We start from the raw sequence: 21,484 nt of genomic DNA, 5'->3' as shown, positions 1-21,484 counted from the left end.
GCTCCTGGTTCTACTTTTCAGATGCTTTGGTGCTCGTACTGACCTCCACATGATGATTTTCAGATCTGCTTTCCTGTGGGAAGTGAACTGAAGGTGTTTATGAATGAGCATTTGTGTGAATTCCCTCCAGTTTGAACTCTTTTGTCAGTTTAACATCAAGAAATTGAAGGAGATTATACAGCACATCCACTTCTGAACATAAAGCTAGAAACACCCCAAAAGACGAAACAAACAGTTGCTTAATTTTCATAAAATCATATTATAAATCAATACTAATATTTTCTGAATTTGTAAATTCGCGTTATCAATAACAGGAATACATTATAACAGAATTGCATTACAGCAGAATAAGGAAGGCATTCAAATTCACACATATATTCTTATTTTATTGAATATATAACACGCATGCTTCCTATAACATTTCAACATTTAGATTTAAGATCAAGATCAATTTATTTGCTTCATCATAACTTTATTATATAATTAGCATTTATGACAAAAATACAATAATTAAATGTAATATTCAACTTAAAACAATATTATCATAATAAATATTACACATTTATTTTTAAATAATTTATTTTTATTTATCTTTTTTATATTACATTTAAAATAATATTGTCAGGGGTCGCTGTAGAAGAAATGCAGGACTCAGGAGGTACTCAAACAGATCTTTAATCTGATAATAAAACAATACCCAGGGCCCAGTTTTTCAAAAGTAATCCAGTGGGATTTCGGATCACGGATTGGATCAAATCTTGGAAATGGGTTTTTCAAAAGCAAAAGAGGGATTCTGAACTAAGATCAGATCATGTAATCCGATCTTAAATTTGATCTGGATCAAACCTGCCCTTTGGGTTTTTCAGAACTTTGAACTCGGTTTGGGATCTATTTGATCCAAAAAAACAGGATTATCCTGATCCCATCAGAAGGGTGGATTCAGTTGTGATTTTTCGAACCAAATAAAACCAGAGAGGTTTTTTTTTTTAAGTGAATGAACACAAAATCAATATTTACTGGTGATGATATATACATTTCTTCATATTTGAAGCATATATGAAGCATGTCACATCTAATGAGATATGGTAAAACAACAAAATCTGCAATTTAACATTATAACAAAATAAGGAAAGTAAAATGTTTCTGTTTATAACAGTGTTTCTGTTTCTTAAAATTAAAATAAACAATGGTTATTTGTGGCCACCGGTATTTTGCCAACTGTTGTTCTTTGCTAAGCCAGTAGGCTACACTGTTGGTTCCATTTAAGGCTCTAGTAAACAGGATTTGGTGATCCTGAAAAGTTCCTATCCGGATCAGATTGATCCAATCCGATGTTGCTTTGAAAAACTGGCTCAAAAGTAAGCTGGATTACGTGATCACGGATCGCAAAAAAAAGGATTACTAAATCCGGATCAATTTTATCCGGATTAAACCTTTTGAAAAACCGGGCCCAGGAGATTTAATCAAAGGATACAAACCTGGGGTAAGTGAGAACAGAGGGCCTATATACAAGAGCAAACAAAGGAGCTGACGAGATCATTAAACACACTTCTGAACAGAATACTCTAATCAAATCAGTTACCATGGAGACAAACAGGTGAGGAACAACTAATTAAACACAAACTGAACAGAAAAACAAACTCTAAACATGAATAATCAAACTCAAAATTTGACAAATATGATATTAAATTATATTATAAGTAACAATGACATACGAAGAGTAATACTGTCATATACATACACACTTAATAATAAAACAAAATAATAAAAACAGAGACAGATCAGTTTCACCATCCATTTAATAGTTTCATGTCACATTTGTATGACAATCATCCTCCATTAGTCATTTCTATTTGTTGAGCAACTTGGGATAATAGTAATAGTGCATATTTAATCCTAAAACACCTCTTAATCACCCAGGTGTCATCCGCACTATCGTCACCTGTGAGAATTTCCACATTAGTTTTGTTTCCGTAATCATCACACAAAACCTTGCCTATATGTGATTAATGTGTAACTAGTGTCTCATTCTGACACTCTCGGGACAATGAGGAGTGAAACAGGCTTAGACCATCAGCCACCGCTTCATTCTCTCTCTTCTCCTATAGGAACGTCTGATCTCACTAAAGCTCAGAAATATTCATAATCCTCAATATGATTCAGTGTGTGCAGTTCTTACCTGTGGAAATCTAAGGTTGTTGGGAAGGGTGTGTTTCATGACTCATGACTCATTACTAATTATCACACAAAACTGTAAAACATCAGCACATGTTTCTCCAGCAAATCATACAAAGGAGTGTCTGATATTAATGAAGATGGTAAGTTCAAATTTAGTGTTTAATAGTAACATTAAACTGTTAAAACAGTCATGTAGAACATTTTACAAGAACAAAAAAAAAAAGTCAAATTGTGAAATATTACTGTTTTCAATGTGAATATGTTTTAAAAGTAATTTATTTCTGTGATCAAAACTGAATTTTCAGCATCATTACTCCAGTCTTCAGTGTCACGTGATCCTTCAGAAATCCTTTGCTGCTTAAAGCTACACTGTGTAATATTTTAAGTTGATTTTTAGCAAAAAACACTTTGTTCTTTCAAAATTATACATTCTCATTAATGTGTAATCACTTCAACCAACTATAATTAAGTATTCCCGTAAGAGTATAATCTGCAATTTAGAATACAAGCGAGTCGCTCGAATGGCGGAAGCCATGTTGTGCATCCATCTTGAAAATACATTAGACAAAGAGGGACATACCTGGAAATTCAAGCTTCGCCTTTTGCGTTTTTACATCAGTGGCACTGTGACGAATGCGAGGGGGAGATTACTCGCGACTGGCGGCAGATTTGAAATAATATGCCCACCGTAGGAGTTAAAATCGTCTTCCGTGAGCAATTAACCTCATATAAAAAAATAAAAAAAACCTTTCCTTTTCCTTTAAATCCTTGCTTGACAGGCTTATGCTACTCTGAACAATGCCTGAACTTCGTATTTTGAGCACTTCTTGCATTGTTTTTTACCTCTTCATGATGACTCGCTTAATTTAGTCCTAATAAGTCGCTTTGGACAAAAGCGTCTGCTAAATAGAAGAAGCTCTATGACTCAGTGCTTCAGAAGCTCTATGACTCAGCTTATCACAATAATATTCTCAGGTTGGCTGACAATATAGCTTCTAATCCCATGCATATTTTGCACAAAGAGTTTGAACTACTACCGTCAAAGCGGAGGTATAGAGTTCCCAAATTTAATAAGGTGAAGTTGAAACACTCTTTTATGCATCAGGCAATCCTAGCGCTGAACAACAACAAAAAAAAACCTAATCAGAGATCAAGAGTATTGGGATGGTGGGGTTGATGGATAAATGTTGTATTGAATGTATAATTGTGTGGTTTGAGTGAATGTCAATGTTGAATGTATGTTAAATGTTGTGGTAAACATGGATATTGTCATGTAAGAAAAATTTCAGACCTCAGTCTGACAATAAAGTATAAAGTAAGTAAGTAAGTAAGTAAGTAAGTAAGTAAGTAAGTAAATGACTAAATGTAAAGCACCCTCGGAATGGGAGGGGCTATAAAGTAATATTCAGTTGGTAGTCATAAACAATTTCACCGCTAGATGGGAGAAAATCCTACACAGTGCAGCTTTAACGTATACAATGTTTAAAAAAATATTTATGCGACATAAATGTTTACACTTTAATTCATTTCAGTTTAATGCATCATTGTATAAATGTGTTTAAAACTCCAAAATTGGAACATTTAATTAGATGTAGAACTACTCATTGGCTAATTCCAGAAACTGTAAAGATTTGGGTAAATAATCACAATGCTTCTCAGAGCAGAAATGATTGATAGTCATGTTTAGTTCTCTAAGCATCAGACAAAGAAATGCAGGATGGCTCGTCGACATTGTGGTCTGTCGTGCAGCCTTAAAACTAAAGCAAGAGCTGTTGTCATTTAAGATCACACTTCCTGTATCGCAGGAAACTTGTGCCACAACAATACATCCGTGTGTGTGTGTGTATTCTCACATAACTCTTCGCATGGGTACAATGCGATTTTCATTCCATTTGATTTAATTTTTGTGACGTTTAATTCATGTACACTTAATTTCTTTATTAATGCAACAATTATTCTTGCTCTTTTGTGGTTTATACTGAATAACCAGGGGGACTGTGGTGAATGTGGTCTTGTCTTGAGTTGTGTCCTGTGGTCATACAGTGTGTCGAGTCATAGTTAGACTCACTGTAACACGGATTGTTGGAGAGTAAACAAGAATATCTTAGGTTGCAGTGTAATGTAGCTTAGCTTTTACTAATGTAGTTTAGATAGGTCAGCCAAAAATCAAAATTATGTCATTATTAACTCACCCACATGTCGTTTCCATCCATTTATGACCTCCTTTCTTCTGTGAGGGGAAAAAACATAAAATGCTATGAAATTTGCTCAAGCTTTAGACATGTACTTTCCCTCTTTAAACACTGGAGGGAGACAATCTAGATGCATTGGACGATATCGACACACAAATGTAAACTATATGTAACACAAAGTCATAATCTAGTTAAATCAAATGACCAAGTTAGTTAAACATTCCCCCTCTATGATATATATGGCATTTTTATTGAAGAAGAGCTCTTCTGGTAAGTGTTGGGATCACTTATAAGTCACATATTAAACGTTATAACTTTGTTTGTTTAATTACAGCATGCTTGTAATGATCGACATTTATTGACGTGTGTACATGGGTGTGATTTGTAAAAGTATGTTCTTTTGTGGTTAGGTTAAGCTTAAATATTTTTATTAAGAACTGTGTTTGTCCATGTGTCTTAAGGTGATCAAAACGATGTGATAGTCTATTTGATATATGAGATATTTTGTCCGCCTTGTAATTATTGAAATTTTTTTATATATATATATTTATAAATCTTACTGGATCATATTTGATACATTATATTTTTTAAAGGGATAGTTCACCCAAAAATAAAACGTCTGTCATCATTTACTCACCCTCAAGTTGTTCCAAGCCTGTATAAATTGATTTCTTCTGCTGAACACAATTAAAAATATATTTTGACGAATGTTCGTTACCAAACAGTTGAGTGGCATCATTGACTTCCATGGTAGGAAAAAATACTCTGGAAGTCAATGGTGCCCCAAACTTGCTTTACTTGATTATCCATGCAATCTTTAAATATCATGTTAGATACAACAGACTTGAGGAACAGTCAAGTTTGTATTTATTTCTCAAACATCACTGTATTGCATTGTATTATATGTTTTGTCCCCCACAATTAAACTACAGAGCTTCGATCATAAAACAAAACATTTAAATATCATGTAGGCTTATAAGACATAGGCTATTATTAGGAGGTATTGAGTGACAACTAATATACTGTTATAATATATATTTTGATATATCAAAAGTGTTAACTTTTGGCCATACAAATAACATCTGCACCAAAGTGCATATTTTGCTCAGTTTGGGCCTCTGAATAAAACTCTAATATATGATATGGGTCATAAAATCTTGACGTATCAAATATGCTTATATTTTGTATTAATATACAATAAACTGTTCCATTTAAAAAAAAAATGTTTGATATTTTTGACTAGGCTATTATTTCATATGTCGGGCTTTACAGGGTTAAAGGCCTTGGCCAGAGCCAGTAGTGGGCGTGGCATTTAAAGGTCTGCGTGAGGGCTCGCTACGGTGTGCAGGATGGGCCAATCAACATTCAGCAGGTCTTCACACTCAAGCAACAGCGCAGCGCCCGTGAGCTCCACACGAGCGCGCGTGCGAGGAGTTTATTGTTCGCCGCACACCGGTGACTGGTTAGACGAGAGTCCGATGAAAACCAAAGAGCTGCCGACTGTTCAGAAATGCTGGCGGGACGACTATAAAGAGGGGAAGACTTCTGTGGATGTAAGCGTTCGTGAGCCGAAAAAGCTGTTTATAAACGCGAGTTCTTCCGGTAATCAGCATGCGCCCGAAAACTTGCTTCTTCTGAGTCGCGCGACGGACTTCGAGATTCAAGTTTCGGATTCCCAAGGCGGACAGAAAGGAGGACGGGTGGAGGAGAACCATGAGTGTTGCGTCTCGCTGTGGGACATGGAAAGAATGTCAGGAGGTGCCGTGACTCCAGGCAGAGTTTCGGAGGAAAATGTGACTCAGAGCCTGAACACCCCAGACTTTCTTGTAGACTTCAGCTGTTCGTCTCCATTAGCTAAACACAAAATGACCAAAAGTACGTTGAAACCCTCCGTTTCCGATCGGAGGAGTGAAGAAGGGGAGCAACACGCCTTAAACCCGTTCCCTAGGATTATTCCCAGACTAATAGTCACCCATGATGATCTGGGTCCTGGTGAGGACAGTCCGCGCATCACTGATTTGACGCTGAGCATGGGCGGGTTTTCACTGGACCTGCACCCCGACGAGGACTCGCCCTGCTCGGACAGCGGCTGTGGAGGCTCCCCTAAGCCCTCTCTGTTCCACAGAAAACTCTCCAGCTCTTCCTCTGCTGGATTATCCTCTGCCTCGTCGTTTGAGGAGTCTGAGGATGACTTCACAGGCAGTGACATCGAGCCCACCAGTCTGTCCCCCAGTATGTTCAGCAGTCCTGATGAACTGGCCGGGGTAAGTGTCCAGTTTTACCAATTTAAATGCTTTTAGTCTTTATTAAAGGGATAGTTCACCCAAAAATTAAAATTGCCATTACACTCTTGTTTCAAACCCGTTAGACTTTCATTCATCTTTAAAACACAAGATATTTTTTTTATAAAATCTGAGCGATTTCAGTCCCTCCATTGACAGCTACGCAACTACCACTTTGACGCTCAAAAAGCTCATAAAGTGATTGTTAAACTAGTCACTATGAATTGAGCGGTTTAGTCCACAGTTTCTGAAGAGACTTGATCGCTTTACGAAACAGATTAAATTTAGGCTTTTAGTCGCATATAAACATTGATCAGCGAACATAGACAGAAGATCAACCGAACATGCTTGACGAGCTAGAACAAACCTCATTGGCTCTTGCTGAAGCTCAAACGTGCTGCGTAACACAAGAATGAACCTCATTGGTTCTCGCACATCAAGCTAGCATTCTTGAGCTTCTGTTTACCACATTTGATATCTGCATTGATGAATGTTTATATGTGAATAAAAGCTTAAATTAAATCTGTTCGGTGATAATTAAAAGCGACAATTTTGGTGACAATCGGACAAAAATTGGAGTCGTCGCAAAAAACTACTAAAATATAAAGATGTGTCCTACTTAACTATGTAAAAAAAAAAAAACTTAAGTTCCACTAACTGAATTTAATATAAATTTAATCTACAATATGTTTATTTAATTGCAAATATCATGTAATTAAGTGTCCAAAAAGTGTTCAGTTTGTATCTCAAAGTATATAATTTCCGTAATAAGTATTCTAAAGTCACTTACGGAAATGATATAGCCTACTTTGAGATAATATACTTGCAAACTGAACACTTTTTGGATGCATAATTACATGAGTGTAGCCTATTTAGGATATGTCTCAAAGGTTAGGGAAGGGCTCTTGATGAGTGTTTGTGCACAAAAACTTTATTACCAAATTTATTGTCAAGTCCTGCAGCAGACGTGAGGTATTGTGCTGCTTATCTACTGCTATTCCTTTAAACGCATAGATTAGGAGTTTATGCACGCCAGTAAGGAGCTTCTCAGCATTATGTTGATAACTTTGTTGTGTTTGAGTTGTTGGTGATCTACAGTAAAGCTTCAGTTGGCATGTAAGAATGAAGATTGTAAGGATGCTTAAGCACTGAGTCACAGTGAAACTTTTTATTAGAAATTACAGCTATTTTTAATCTCATTATCTGTCCATCTCCAGCTTTTGTTCTGTGAAAGTGGTGTCTCTGAGGTACTTTGACATGAGCCTGTTATTTTATATATATGTAAATCGTCTGGCTTTTAGAAAAGGTTACTGAAATATCGTAGTTTCATTCTCTCTGACAAATCATTTCTGGTCTGGCAAACGTTTTCGGTTTCAGACTCGTGTTTTTGATATATATATGTTGGCTCTTGGAACAGTTGACTGGTGAAACCCATGGGAGGGAGGATTTTATTTCTGTGGAAAGTTGGTAACTACACAGTATATTTGGCGTTTAGGTGTTAGAGACAAAAGTGAGTAAGATAAACCTAATGCAAATGGGGATGTTTTTTTAAAGTATGAGCGAAACTCTGAAGATGAAGAATAGAAACTCTTCTAGTTTCTGGAAACAAACAAAAAAATAGAATTGTGACATTATTTCCAAAGGTCACTGATTGATTTAATGTGACTAATGGAGGAGTGAGACTCATTGTAATGACTCCATCTGGGAAAAATCCCCCGAATCCCGTGTGTCTTGGTGTCTGACGCTTCAATCTTGGTGAGACAATGTGTGCTCAGTCAGTTTTGCTCGGGATGGATAATCCATCTGAAACTGGGTGGCGTTGACTATCCGAGGCTTTGAGTGACTTCATATCTCTGATTAGACGTGTGTTTACCTTGATCTGAACCGAAACTCTCGTTCCACAGACTGACCGAGCGTTCAGTGCACTGAGGCTGGACATAAATAAAAACCTTGTCTATTACTGAACCTCAATGCTAAAGCATGACGCGAGCAACACCAAGGTCATGGGCTTGATTTTCCAGGAACATTCTAATCAAATCTGTACTACTTTGAATGCGGTTTTGATTCAGTTTGAATAAAATAAGGGTCTTACAGTGACTGAAAAACACTATGACCGGCGTCAGCAAAAACAGAACTGATATTATGCATTACTTGCACATGTGGGCGTTTCTTTGCTAATTTTCAGTTTCCCACTCAATCTCCCATTATCCAAATAACCACAGCTAGTTTTGTTCATGTCTGGCTGATCCGTGAATCAGGATGAATCAGTCAGGAAGTTCCTCACAATCTTTCCATCTTTCCCGCACTGATTGTTTTCCCGGATTTCTTCATGCGTATACATCTTACACTACGCTTGATATTTGTAGTGTTTTTGAAAGTCTCTTAATGCTCACCAAGGCTGCATTTGTTTGATCAAAAATACATTGTGTAATAAAATACAGTAATATTGTGAAATATTATTACAGTTTAAAATAACTATGGTAATATATTTGTATATTGTGATCAAAGCTGAATTTTCAGCATCATTACTCCAGTCTTCAGTGTCACATGATCCTTCAGAAATCGTTCTGATATGATGATTTGATGCTCAAGAAACATTTCTGATTATTATCAATGTTGAAAACATGATGCATGTTTTTCTGGATTCTTTGTTACAAAGTTCAAAAGAACAACATTTGTTTTAAATAGAAATTTTAGTCACACTTTAGTTTAGGCTCCTCTACTCACTATTAACTAGTTGCTTATTAGCATGCATATTAGCTGTTTATTAGTACTTATAAAGCACATATTAATGCCTTATTTTGCATGACCATATTCTACAGCCCTTAATCCTAATACCTAAACTTAACAACTAGCCTACCTTACTAACTATTGATAAGCACTAATTAGGAGTGTATTAAGGCAGAAGTCGTTGTTAATAGTGAGAATTGGACCATAAACTAAAGTGTGACCCAAAAAATTTATAATTATAAAGCACATATTAAAGCATGACAATATTCTATATCCCTTAATCCTAATACCTAAACTAACAACTACCTTACTAACTATTGATAAGCACTAATTAGGAGTGTATTAAGGCAAAAGTCGTTGTTAATAGTTTATTAATAGTGAGAATTGGACCATAAACTAAAGTGTGACCCAAAAAATATTATAATTATAATTATAAAGCACATATTAAAGCATGACAATATTCAATATCCCTTAATCCTAATACCTAAACTTAACAACTACCTTACTAATAAGCAGTAATTAGGATTTTATTGGAGCAAAATTCAGAGTTAATAGTTAGTTAATGGTGAGAATTGGACTTTAATCTAAAGTGTGACTGAAAATTCTTGTAACAATGTAAAATACTTTTTCTGTCACTTTTGCTCAATTTAATGAACTTTTGAACTCTTCATATCTTCTCACACAATTAAAAAAAAGTCAATCAAATAAAAGGCAACAAAATATTGATAAGTCTCCTTGTAATAAGCCCCAAAAGTTCCTCATCACCCTGTCAGGGTTTATTTAGTATGCTATCATTACAAGACTTTTTCCTTTGCGTTTGCTGTACATTAGCGTCATACAAGCTGCATATTCAAATTTTTGTGTTGTTTTTGAATGAATGAGCCTAAATTGAGTGTGTTGCATCACAGCTGCTGACATCCACAGGCCTGTGCGCACACACACACACACACACGTTCTGATGCCATCGTTTAACCATCGCTCACACTGTCATGGAAAACTCAGTTGTGGGCGGTTCCTTTGTCGCTAAGTAACCATGAATCCATATATGGTGTTGCTTCACACTTCTGTTTTCTTCATCTCTTTCTTAATCTGTGTCGCACCTCACTTCACTGATCATGATTCTGTGTGTTTGTGAGAATTACTTGTTATGCTGAATGTATCTTGCATCTCAGCTTGTGATGACGTAAACCGTTCATAAGCTTGCTTAACCACTTCTCAGACAAAGACACGCACTCCATACAACTTGAAAACAGTTTACAGGAAGAATGTAAGACATTTGTCTCTCTGGCTCTTTTGCTTTCTGTGAAGCTGTTGGACAGGTTTACCTCTATTGTAATGCTTTAGGAGCTTCAGAGAGAGAGATCAGAAGATCGAGAGGGAAAGAGAGAAGTGGAAAATGGATCTCTGCAGAGACGGAGGAGGTGGTGATGGGGTGGGTGGGGTTTTTACAGCGTGTTCAAACACAAACAGACCAGAACAGCACATTTATTACATTAGTGGCGTTTGCTCCCATTATGATCTGATTTTAATCATTATTACTTGCTTACTAAAAATAAGTCATTTAAGTACACCAGTCTCCAGTCAACTGTACTATTAAAATGATTTATTTAATGTCTTTTATTGCATCTTCATTTCAGGAGAACACGGAGAAGATCCATGAAGTTTTCTTTTAAAACAGCATTTAACCTTTAAAACCTTTGTTTTAATGTGATTGACAGATGTCAGGCATGCAGCAGGACGTTTATATCCGTTCCCTTTAGGGCTGGGCAAAAAAATACTATTTTTTTTTATTAATCTTTTTTTTAAATCTGGTCGATTCAAAATCGATTCTCAAAGGCCACGAAACGATTTTTTCCATATTTATTTATCTATCACCCAAAAGCCAGTATTAGTTTTCCTCCACTGTTCATAGGCTTGCAGTCTCTATGTTACAGCTAATGCTGTGAGATTTGACGTGTTTTATCTTAAACATAAAATAACCTGATCCTGTTTGATCAAGGCATGCGACTGTTCTGAATTTACAGCATCAATTTTTCATCTTGCATCAAAATCCTGTCTATTATTGAATGCATTTGAAATATAGAGTTGGGTTCTGTTTTAATGTACCCAAGTGTACCTAAAATAAAAGGAGTTTAAGAGTTCTCAATTTCTTTTTATTAATTAACCACTTGTACACTTATGTTCACTGTTCTTTTTTATAAATATAGGATTTAAATTAAATCTATATTCATTGAGTCGAATCGAGAATCGAAAATGGAATCGAGAATCGAAATCGAATCAAATTGGAATCTATAATATAATCTGGATCGATACCCAGCCCTAGTTCCCTTGAGTTGTTATTGTAAACTGAAACTACAACCATAACTATTAACTCTTTCCCCGCCATTGACGGACATTTCCGGCTTTCCGTGTTTTCCCTGTTACACAGTAGGGGGCGCTGTTACACATCTTCTGAAAGAGTAGAGAATCTCCGGATCAAAACACACGTGACAAAGAAGCAGAAACAAGTGAAGAAGTGATAGCATATGTAATCAGATGCACATGTAAAATAACATGATCATTAACATTAAACCACATATAAATGAAAAGTGCCTAATGTTACTGAATGAAATGTCGACAGGACTGTGAAGCTTTGAGTGTGTTGATGGACTCGATCGACTCCATCTGTGTTTTGATCATCGTTCTGAATCCCATCCAGACGTAGCCTTTGACAAAAACACGATTTTCTCAGCTTTTTGCTCAAAATATTGCTTTTTTTAATGAAACTTACCCACAAGTGTTGATTTAAAAAAAAAAAAAAAAATACATGAAGCTAGAATAAAACATTTTGGGTTTTTTGTTTGTTTAAAAGCAGAGGTTTTTTTTTTTTTTTTTAGTTTTTTTTTTTATATTGCATGTTCAGATATTCATACAACAAAATATTGTGAAAATTATCAAAAATACTGGTGGTGGCAAACTATTTTTTAAATGCGGGCTTGGAAAGAGTTATAAATCGTTCTCGGCGATTTGAAATAAACATGAAATAAAACAAATGTACATTTGAGCTCTCTATTAATATGACTGGTTGCCTTTAAGTCAGAACACCCAACCGCATATCAATGTTCTCATTCTATCATGAGATTGTTTACGTGTTCTTTTACACATTTCATTATAAGCTTGTTTGTGTTTAGCAAGAAGGGAGTGAATGAGGCAGGAGGAGTGCGTTTACGCTCCATGAGAGCTAGTGAACGATGATGGATTAGGATCAGAGAGTGAGATAAGAGTGTGCAGGGGGACATATGAGGAGGAGAACGCATCAACTGACGAGTGAGACACTGGACTGATGCGTTTAGAGAGACGGCGAGAAAGGCAGTTGAGCAGAAGTCCATGTGAGCGAGAGACCTAGAATTAACATAGAGAGAGAGAGAGAGAGAGAGAGAGTGAGTATCAGTGCTCCATGCACATGATGTGTGTGTGTGTGTGTGTGGGGCGGCTCAGTCTGTTTCCCGGATGCGTGTGTGGTTGCAGGGCAGTGCGGGAGTCGTGGGTCTCTGCACGCTTGTGTGTGTTTTAAATGTGTGTTAGTGCATGCTTGTTTTTACCCATAAATTAGTGACTGTCTGCTGTCTTGCTTGCCAGGTAAGAGACATTCTCACACACTCACACGTGCGCACACACACAGCTCACACTGTTGTGTTGATTTGGGAAAAGGGACAATGGCAAGTAAGTGTCCATGTTAAAGGAAAGGAATAATAGTGCCATTCTTTGTTGATATGTTCATTGTATTCATGTTCGATTCATGTTTTGAATCTTTTATTTATTTTCAAGGAAAGTAAATAGTAATCATATATTTTCCTTAGTTCTTGAACACATGATGTGTTTCATGGTGTTATTTTTATTTAGATATATATAATTTTTATTTATTTTTTAATATATATATATTATTTTTTTTTACAAATGTCATGAATTCATATCAATATCATTAAGGATTTGAGGACCTAAACCATTCTTTTTCAAACAGAAAAACTGTTCTATTTTTGTGCATTTCTTTCTTTTCTGCGAGAGATACACTACATGTCAAAAGTTTGGGTTCAGAATAAAAGAAAATATATATTATTCAGTAACGGATGCTTTAGGTTGATCAAAAGTTACATTAAAGCAGCAGTAACCTGACAAATGAGCCCAGAATAATAAACCGTGTGTGTGTGTGTGTGTGTGTGTTTAAGTCCTTGAGATAAGTCAGACATGAAGATACAGCGGCTCTGTTTGTCCAGGGTGGTAGTGACCTTTGACCCATGAGTGGATCTCATTGTGACAGCAGTTCATATTTTAGAACGATCAGGATAGGAGCAGCAGACGTGAATCAGTGTGTGTTGCAATTACAATTGCATTAAACATAATGTTGTCATCGTTTAACAATGGTGGATGTGATGTTTGATGGATTTCAGGTGGAAAATGTTTGTCTAAATATATGTAGAACTGTTTTGAAAGTGAAATGAAATGTCATCCGTCTCTCCCGAGGTTTGAAGGGAGTGTGTGTGTAACCAGGCAGAAGGACAGGAGGGAAGACAGAGGTCTTTTATGAGGTGTCCCCTGTCCCCTGTTGGCTATAGTGTCGTCAAAGGGGGTCAGGAACAGAGAGGACAGACTGAATTACATCTAAGTGTGGAGAGCGAGCTGTCGACTCTACAGAGCACGTGTTGAAAGAGGGGGATGGTTTGGAAGAAGGGAATGAATGTATGAATTGTACTGGGGAATAAAGAGAAAGAGACTTGAAAGTGAGACCATAAGTGAAGCATCTAAAAATATTTTTTAACTACAAAAATTTGTTGCTGTCGTTACATTATCCGGTATTATATAATACAATAACATTATTATTATTATTATAATCTAAAACCTTGTTTATTTTCAGGTTTAAATGAGAAAAAATTGCTATATTTTCAGTGTGGTGTCATACTATTAAGTAGGTCATGTCCTAAAAACAGGTTATTCTGGAAACTGTTCGTTCCGGGCAGGGATTATTGTTTTTTTCCGTATTCCTGTCAAAGCAAGTGAAAAAGAAAAGAGAAAGAGAAAACCATCTAAGGAATTATGATAGGAATCTGTCAGTGATTGTGAATGTGAAAGTTGAAAAGGCATCATAGCACAGCTGAGTTATGTCATTTCCCACACTCACACATTCCTCATCGATCAGAGCTTTATAATCAATAACCTGTAATCTGTAGAGCCTGTGCGTCACGGCTGCCGTGTTGACCTTGTGTCGCTGATAAACTCGTCCCTCTGGACCTTTAGTTCCCATGCCTGAGAAGAAAGGTGTCAGTGTTTTTACAGAAATGAAGGGTGCTCTGATTAGGGTTTTTGGGGCCGGTCACGATCACTGGAAGCAGGATTGGCCAATACAATTATTGATACGGATTACCAAATAAATAATTCTATTCTTAATAACAATCATGTATTTTACGTATAAAAAAATGAAGAGATGAGAAAGTCTCATGAATTGACAACTATTTATTTATTGGCAAACAAGTGCAGACCAGTCAAAATTGCGAAAATCGTGAGTTTTGCCTCATCTGATTGGCCTTTATAGAGACCTGCGCACCCGACCAATCAGAGGACTCTTACACAAAATGTTTGTTTAGAGAAAACCGATGTGGAAGTGGGATGAGGAGAAAATGATTTATATGATCTGAGCATATGCGATCTTTGGTTTCAGGCTAAATCGTGGAGGAAGTTGAAGACCATGGTGCATTGCTCTCCATTTGTGGTTTCCTTTAAGAAGCGATATCCTTGGATTCAGCTCGCGGGCCATGCAGGTGAAAACTCGTTCTCATTTCATTGCTGGATGAATGGAGGAGATAAGTGCATCTGACCCATCATGTTGGACTGATGAAATGAACACTGTTTCTTCCTCTTTGTGTGTAGGAAGTTTCCAGGCAGGCGAGTATGGGAAACTGTTGAAGAAGTATTGTGAATGTGAACATCAGTGTCTCGAGAAGCTGATGAATGACAACCTCCGGCCATTTGTTCCTGGCTATTATGGTGTCGTGCAGCAGAATGACCAGGATTACAACCTGATGGATGATCTGCTGACCGACTTCGACTCCCCTTCAATCATGGATTGCAAGATGGGAACCAGGTGAGGAGGAGAAACTTAGGGAAAAGAATAAAGATCAGTTTAATGAGATTATACAAATAAGCTTAAAACCAGCCCTAACCAAACAAACTAGATGGCTCGACGTCATAAATAGGGGTGTAACAATATATCGCAATACAAAAATGCAACAATATGTATCGTGGATAGTTCACCTAAAATAAAAATTACCCTGTGAGAAAAAATGTAAGTTTTCAGAGTCAGTTCTACAGTACATTAAACTACAATATATTATGTTGAATATAATGTATTATAATGGGGGAATATTAGTGGGTCCTGATAATGCTTATGTTATAAGTCTTATGTTACCAGTAAAAAGTGGCATACATTATTTTAAATATATCTAGCCAGTGACAGAGCAAGCATATTCATCTAAAATAATTCTGTATTTTCAGGTTCAGAATCATGAATATTGTTATTCTGGTGTCAACATTGTCCTGTGCTTTGGGTTTCAGCAACAAGTCCAAGCCTATTCATTTACACCCACAATGTTATATCAAATTTAGCATTTAATCAACAGGACATTTTTTCTTAACCTTTTATTATATGTCTTGGAGTATCGCAATAATATCGTATCGTGAGTTCAGTATCGTGATATGTATCGAATCGTGAAATTAGGGTATCGTTACACCCCTAGTCATTAATGAACGAGGGTTGTGATTGGCTTGATTTCTTTTGCCACAGGACATACCTGGAGGAAGAGCTGGTAAAGGCCCGTGAGCGTCCTCGTCTCAGGAAGGACATGTATGAGAAAATGGTGGCTGTGGACCCGGGAGCGCCCAGTCCCGAGGAGAGAGCCCAGCAGGCCGTTCTCAAACCTCGATATATGCAGTGGAGGGAGACGCTGAGCTCAACCGCCACGCTCGGCTTCCGCATAGAGGGCATCAAGGTGGGAGCTTAGCTGATCAAATAGAGATGTTACTTTATCTGTTCACTCAGGATGAGCTTTTGTTCATTCAGAATCCTGAAAAAATGCATAATATTTCCTCAAAAATATTAAGCAGCACTGTTTTCAACATTGATAATAGTAAGAAATGCTTCTTGAGCAGCAAGTCAGCATATTAGCATGATTTCTGAAAGATCATGTGACACTGAAGACTGGAGTAATGATGCTGAAAATTCAGCTTTTCACTAACCTTGTGTTTCATTTTAGAAAGCAGATGGCACATGCAACACCAGCTTTAAAAAAACCAAACATAAAGAGCAGGTGACGAAGGCCTTGGTGGACTTTGTGGATGGAAACACACAGTTATTGGTATGTTGTTTCAGTGGAAAGGTTGCACTGTTTTAACTCTGCACTGGAGGGTTTTTTTTTTCATTAGCTTTAGCCAATGGCTTTCCTGATTTATTTTAGTTTTATATTTGTGAAAATGCAAAAGAAGACAAACTACAACAGCAAAAAAAAAAGAAGAAAAAAAAGAACCTATTTAATCTGCAATGTCGATTCCTTCCTCTTTGGTTTCTGATGAATTTCTGTGAAGGGCTGATCTGACAATGACAAAGGCTTTTCTAAATGACAAAAGCCCCTGCTACATTATTATTTTAGTCAACTGCAATATATTACTGTGTCCTTGTTACATATGTTACATGTACTCACCATAGTAATAACAGTAAATTATTCATAATTACATGCAACTAACCCTCAACCAAATCCTAATCCTACCCTAACCCTATAGTAAGTACATGTTGTTAATTATTATTACTCAGTATTTAAATATATAATTACACTGTAACAATGACACCTTAAAATAAAGTGTAACCAAATATTTAGTAACAACTATGTTACTGTATTAATAAAAAAAATATTTATTTTCCATTTAAAATATCTTTCCATTGGACAAATATAGGAACTACTATTTATTTCTTCAATAGTATTATTATTATTATTATTATTATTTTTTTTTTTTTTCAAATAATTTTTCATAAGTTATGGATGTTATTTTCATCCATATTTTTATGTAACCGTACAAAACATATATATAAAACAAAAATAAGTAGATGGAAATTACAAAATATTATTCACTTTTATTTAACAAGAGTGGGAATAAATGGGATTAAAATGAATCATTCAGATTTATCCAGTTTTGTTAATTTATATGTTTGCAGTTATGAAGCTGTCTGACATTAATAAATTGGTAGCACTATTTTACAGTGTCTTTGGTTGCACTTTATTTTACAGTATGTGCATTTACTTGTACTTACAGCATTCTTACCCTAAGAAAGTACTGAGTAATATGAAGTAACTGCAGGTTTATGGGTAGGTTCAGAGTTATTATCTAGTTATTACCCAGTTATTATTATTACCCAGTTATTATTAAACAGTTAGTATGTAACATGCTTAACAGGACAATAAAATAAAGTGCAACCGTGTCTGTTACACGTGCACTTGCTATGGTAATAACAGTAAATTATGTATAATTACATGCAACTAACTCTAAACCAAACATTAATCCTAACCCAATAGTAAGTACATGTAGTAAATGTATATTACTCAGTACTTAAACTGTAACAAGGACACCTTAAAATAAAGGATAATCAATAAATTCTGCCATAGGTGTTTCAGACTGTAACATATATGTATAATTATTTTTGAATTATTATTTTTTATTTATACTATTCAAGTTAAAGGTGCAGTAAGTGATTTCTGGAAAGCTTTTCTAATATTAATGCGGGTCCTAAAGGTCTTGCCTGGCCATAACCAGTGATATTCCTCTGAGCTTTTCTCTTTTGTAATGTCTCTCAGCCAACTCTCTGTCTACAGTCTTTCTTCAAATCTCCCTCTTGCTCACTCTCTCTCCTCCCCCATCATCAGTGGACACGCCCCCTATTGCTGATTGGCTGCAAGTGCGTTGTGCTGCTCGGTCCAATCTTACTGCACCGCTAATCTAACATATTTCCTGCAATATTGCTATGTTGTGTATTTTTGCATTAACCAATGAGAATCCAGGAGATGTGGTAATGTATAATTAGAGTTATGTGTGTTCTGTTTCTTCAGAGGAGTTATCTTCAGAGACTAGAGGAGCTGCGCAGTGCTCTAGAGATGTCACGGTTTTTCAGGACGCACGAGGTGAGGAATCTGTTCTTTACATGTTGTGAAATCCTTTCCTGCCTGGGCCAAATCATTGTCTTCTCTGGAACAAAACAAATCATGACTCATAAGCTCGAACTTTTACCCTGTTTCTCTCCAGGTGGTTGGGAGTTCTTTGCTGTTCGTGCACGACGCTTCAGGCCTGGCCCGAGTCTGGATGATTGACTTTGGTAAGACCATCCCACTGCCACCACCCCAAACCCTGGACCACCGAACGCCCTGGGCCGAAGGAAACCGGGAGGACGGGTACCTTTGGGGTCTGGACAACCTCATTCAGATCTTTGGTGACATGTTGCAGGACTCAACCCCTGCCTCACCCTGATGGATGCACCCAACATGCTTCAGCCCGAAGGATCACGTGTTGGAACACGCTGATGGATAATTGGAGGCTCACCGCAGGATATCAGTCCTGAGAAGAGTGCTCTTGTGCTGAGGGAGTGACTGAAAGCCAACAAAGCACGAGTGGAAAAACTCAAGCTGATTTTGTTGACTCGGTGCTCCACAAACTCACGTTCCTCATTCCTTTTTTGGTCATGTGGTCCTCTAGATACACAGAAGCTCCACAACAGTCAAAATACACTGACACTGAAACCAAACAGACAGTGAGGAGCAACAGATGAGAAGAAACTATCAGGGTGCACAAACCATGATTATTCTTTAAAGTTCACTTGTCTTTTTTCTCGTTTTTTACCTACAGGTATGATGATAACACTATTACACTAGAATGTGCTTTGGTTTATGTTTTTTTTTTTCCTTGTAAATTTCTCTTTGGGGTTTCAGTTATGTAAATAGTGCTTATTTAATTTTTATTTTACTTTTTTCGGAATAATTTCGTTTTTTTCTTTGATTTTATTTCCATAATCTAACTAGTACCTCGTTTATTTCTGAAAGGTGATACAGATCTCATCTTTTTTTCCACCCTGTGGTCGTCTAATCTTAATGGTGTATGATATTTCCACGATTTAACCTTTTAAACAGTTCAGAAGAACTTTAATTAGTTCGAAACCATTGAAAAAGGGTAAAGTTGTAGAGTTTGTCACAAACCTTTTTGCACTCAACTAACCGCCCTCATCGTGGATAGTTTAATCTACCAAGATTGTGTTTCTTCTTTACTGATCAGAATTAGTATGCAGTGTTTCTTAAAAATAGCCACAGTTACAAAGATGCATAGCAAGCTAACAAGTATAATATATATTTATATACAGGTGTTGATGGAATAGTTTGCTCTGTTTGCTCACTCTTGGTTCATTCGGTTTTAAGGCTGACCTGTTTAGTTTCTAGATTAGCCAAAAAGAGGTTAAAAAAGTCAACCTACTTTATCTGCCCCAACAGCCATTAACCTGATTTTAGTTTTCTTTAAATACAAATAGATTATTTTTGGAGCTTTTTTTTACTGGTACCCACACCAGAACGACCTCTGACCTTCAGCTCTTTCCACATCACTGAAAGTTCAGCTTCATCGTGTTCATGAGACTTTGCTTGCATGCATATCAAATCTGACAGATTGTCATTCTGAGATGGGTGATCTTGCAAACTGTGGTGGAAACTTTATTTTGCTGCGCATAATCAGATTATACCAGTTATGGCCACTAATGTCATCATTACTAGTTCTCAAATTAGGTGCTGTGGTCAACTTAAAAAGAAGAAAAAGAAAAAAGACACCAAACTTTTTCCATCATCACTTCATGTTTGCTAAACATAATCAGATAATATCCTCTTCAAGATCACAAACATGGTGTTAAAGTGATTACCTCACCTGGATGGTGTTAGTTTACAGAACGGGATGTTCTACCACTGTGTGTGTGTGTGTGTGTGTGTGTGTGTGTGTGTGTGTGTGTGTGTGTGTGTGTGTGTGTGTGTGTGTGTGTGTGTGTGTGTGTGTGTGTGTGTGTGTGTGTGTGTGTGTGTGTGTGTGTGTGTGTGTGTGTGTGTGTGTGTGTGTGTGTGTGTGTGTGTGTGTGTGTGTGTGTGTGTGTGTGTGTGTGTATCTTATAGCTTCAGAGATTGTATTTTCCACCCTGATCGGGCCTGCACACGGTCTGTCAGCATTCCTTCTGTCAGTATTTCCCCATCTCACACCACGTTCCTCTGGAGATCCACTGCCTTGTTTACAGATTATGTAAAGTATTATGTATTGTTCAATGTGTTGAAATCGGTTTCCTACTTCCATACAGGGTGTTTTAGATGACATGTTTTAAATTGGAAAGAGAACTGGATGGTGCGCTGCCTTTTTGAGTCGTCTCAGCCCATTTAATAGTTTGAGACGGCAGTTTAATTGCAATAGGGACATGCGGAGCATTTGTACTCGCATCTCCTTCAATCATTGTTGTCTTGAAAGCCAATACAATAAACTGGAACCATTATTGTTTAATACACTTTATTTCTTCTGTTCACTTTCTGATTCTCCATTACTTAAAAATCATCAATACTCTATAGTATGGACTGGGCTGAGTATGTGTTTTGTTTTTGTTTTTAAAGAAATAACTTGTATTCAGCAAGGATGCATTAAATTGATCTAAAATGACAGTCAAAACATTGTTACAAAGAGTACTAATTAAAAAAATGCTGTTGAGCTTTCAATTAATCAAAGAATCATTTTTCTGGGAAAAATTATCATAGTTTCCACAGAAATAAGAAGCACAACTTGTTTTGGACATTGATAATAATCATAAATGTTTCTTGAGCTGCAAATCATCATATTAGAATGATTTCTGAAGGATCATGTGACACTGAAGACTGGAGTAATGATGATGAAAATTACATTTCGAAAAACATTAAAACAATGCATTTAAATTGTATTTAAATCACATTATGTTTAACTGTATAAATGCAGCCTTGCCATTTATTTGATAAACACCTTCCAAAACATTAAAAAAAAATCTTA

General features: G+C 36.5%; 1 protein-coding gene across 1 annotated transcript; it reads left to right on the top strand.

Moving 5' to 3' along the window:
• The first annotated feature begins 5,715 nt into the window (after positions 1-5,715).
• On the top strand, positions 5,716-21,201 carry itpkcb (inositol-trisphosphate 3-kinase Cb). The gene is made up of 7 exons (XM_081372594.1): positions 5,716-6,634; positions 15,075-15,174; positions 15,284-15,497; positions 16,197-16,401; positions 16,666-16,767; positions 18,508-18,579; positions 18,701-21,201. Exons 1-7 carry the CDS (start codon positions 5,720-5,722, stop codon positions 18,920-18,922), a joined length of 1,830 nt encoding a protein of 609 aa, XP_081228720.1. The 5' UTR covers positions 5,716-5,719; the 3' UTR covers positions 18,923-21,201.
• The last annotated feature ends 283 nt before the right edge of the window (positions 21,202-21,484 follow it).

This window comes from Scardinius erythrophthalmus, assembly GCF_964197995.2.
Source record: "Scardinius erythrophthalmus genome assembly, chromosome: 8".
In the NCBI taxonomy this organism is placed as follows: domain Eukaryota; kingdom Metazoa; phylum Chordata; class Actinopteri; order Cypriniformes; family Leuciscidae; genus Scardinius; species Scardinius erythrophthalmus.
The sequence above is the reverse complement of the archived record's forward strand: the minus strand, read 5'-3'. Positions and strand labels throughout refer to the sequence as shown.

Coding starts and splice junctions, on each gene's coding strand:
- itpkcb (XM_081372594.1), top strand. CDS start 5,720: ATGGGCCAATCAACATTCAGCAGGTCTTCACACTCAAGCAACAGCGCA. Junction 15,498..16,196: donor GATTGCAAGATGGGAACCAG/GTGAGGAGGAGA, acceptor CTTTTGCCACAG/GACATACCTGGAGGAAGAGC. Junction 18,580..18,700: donor GGTTTTTCAGGACGCACGAG/GTGAGGAATCTG, acceptor GTTTCTCTCCAG/GTGGTTGGGAGTTCTTTGCT.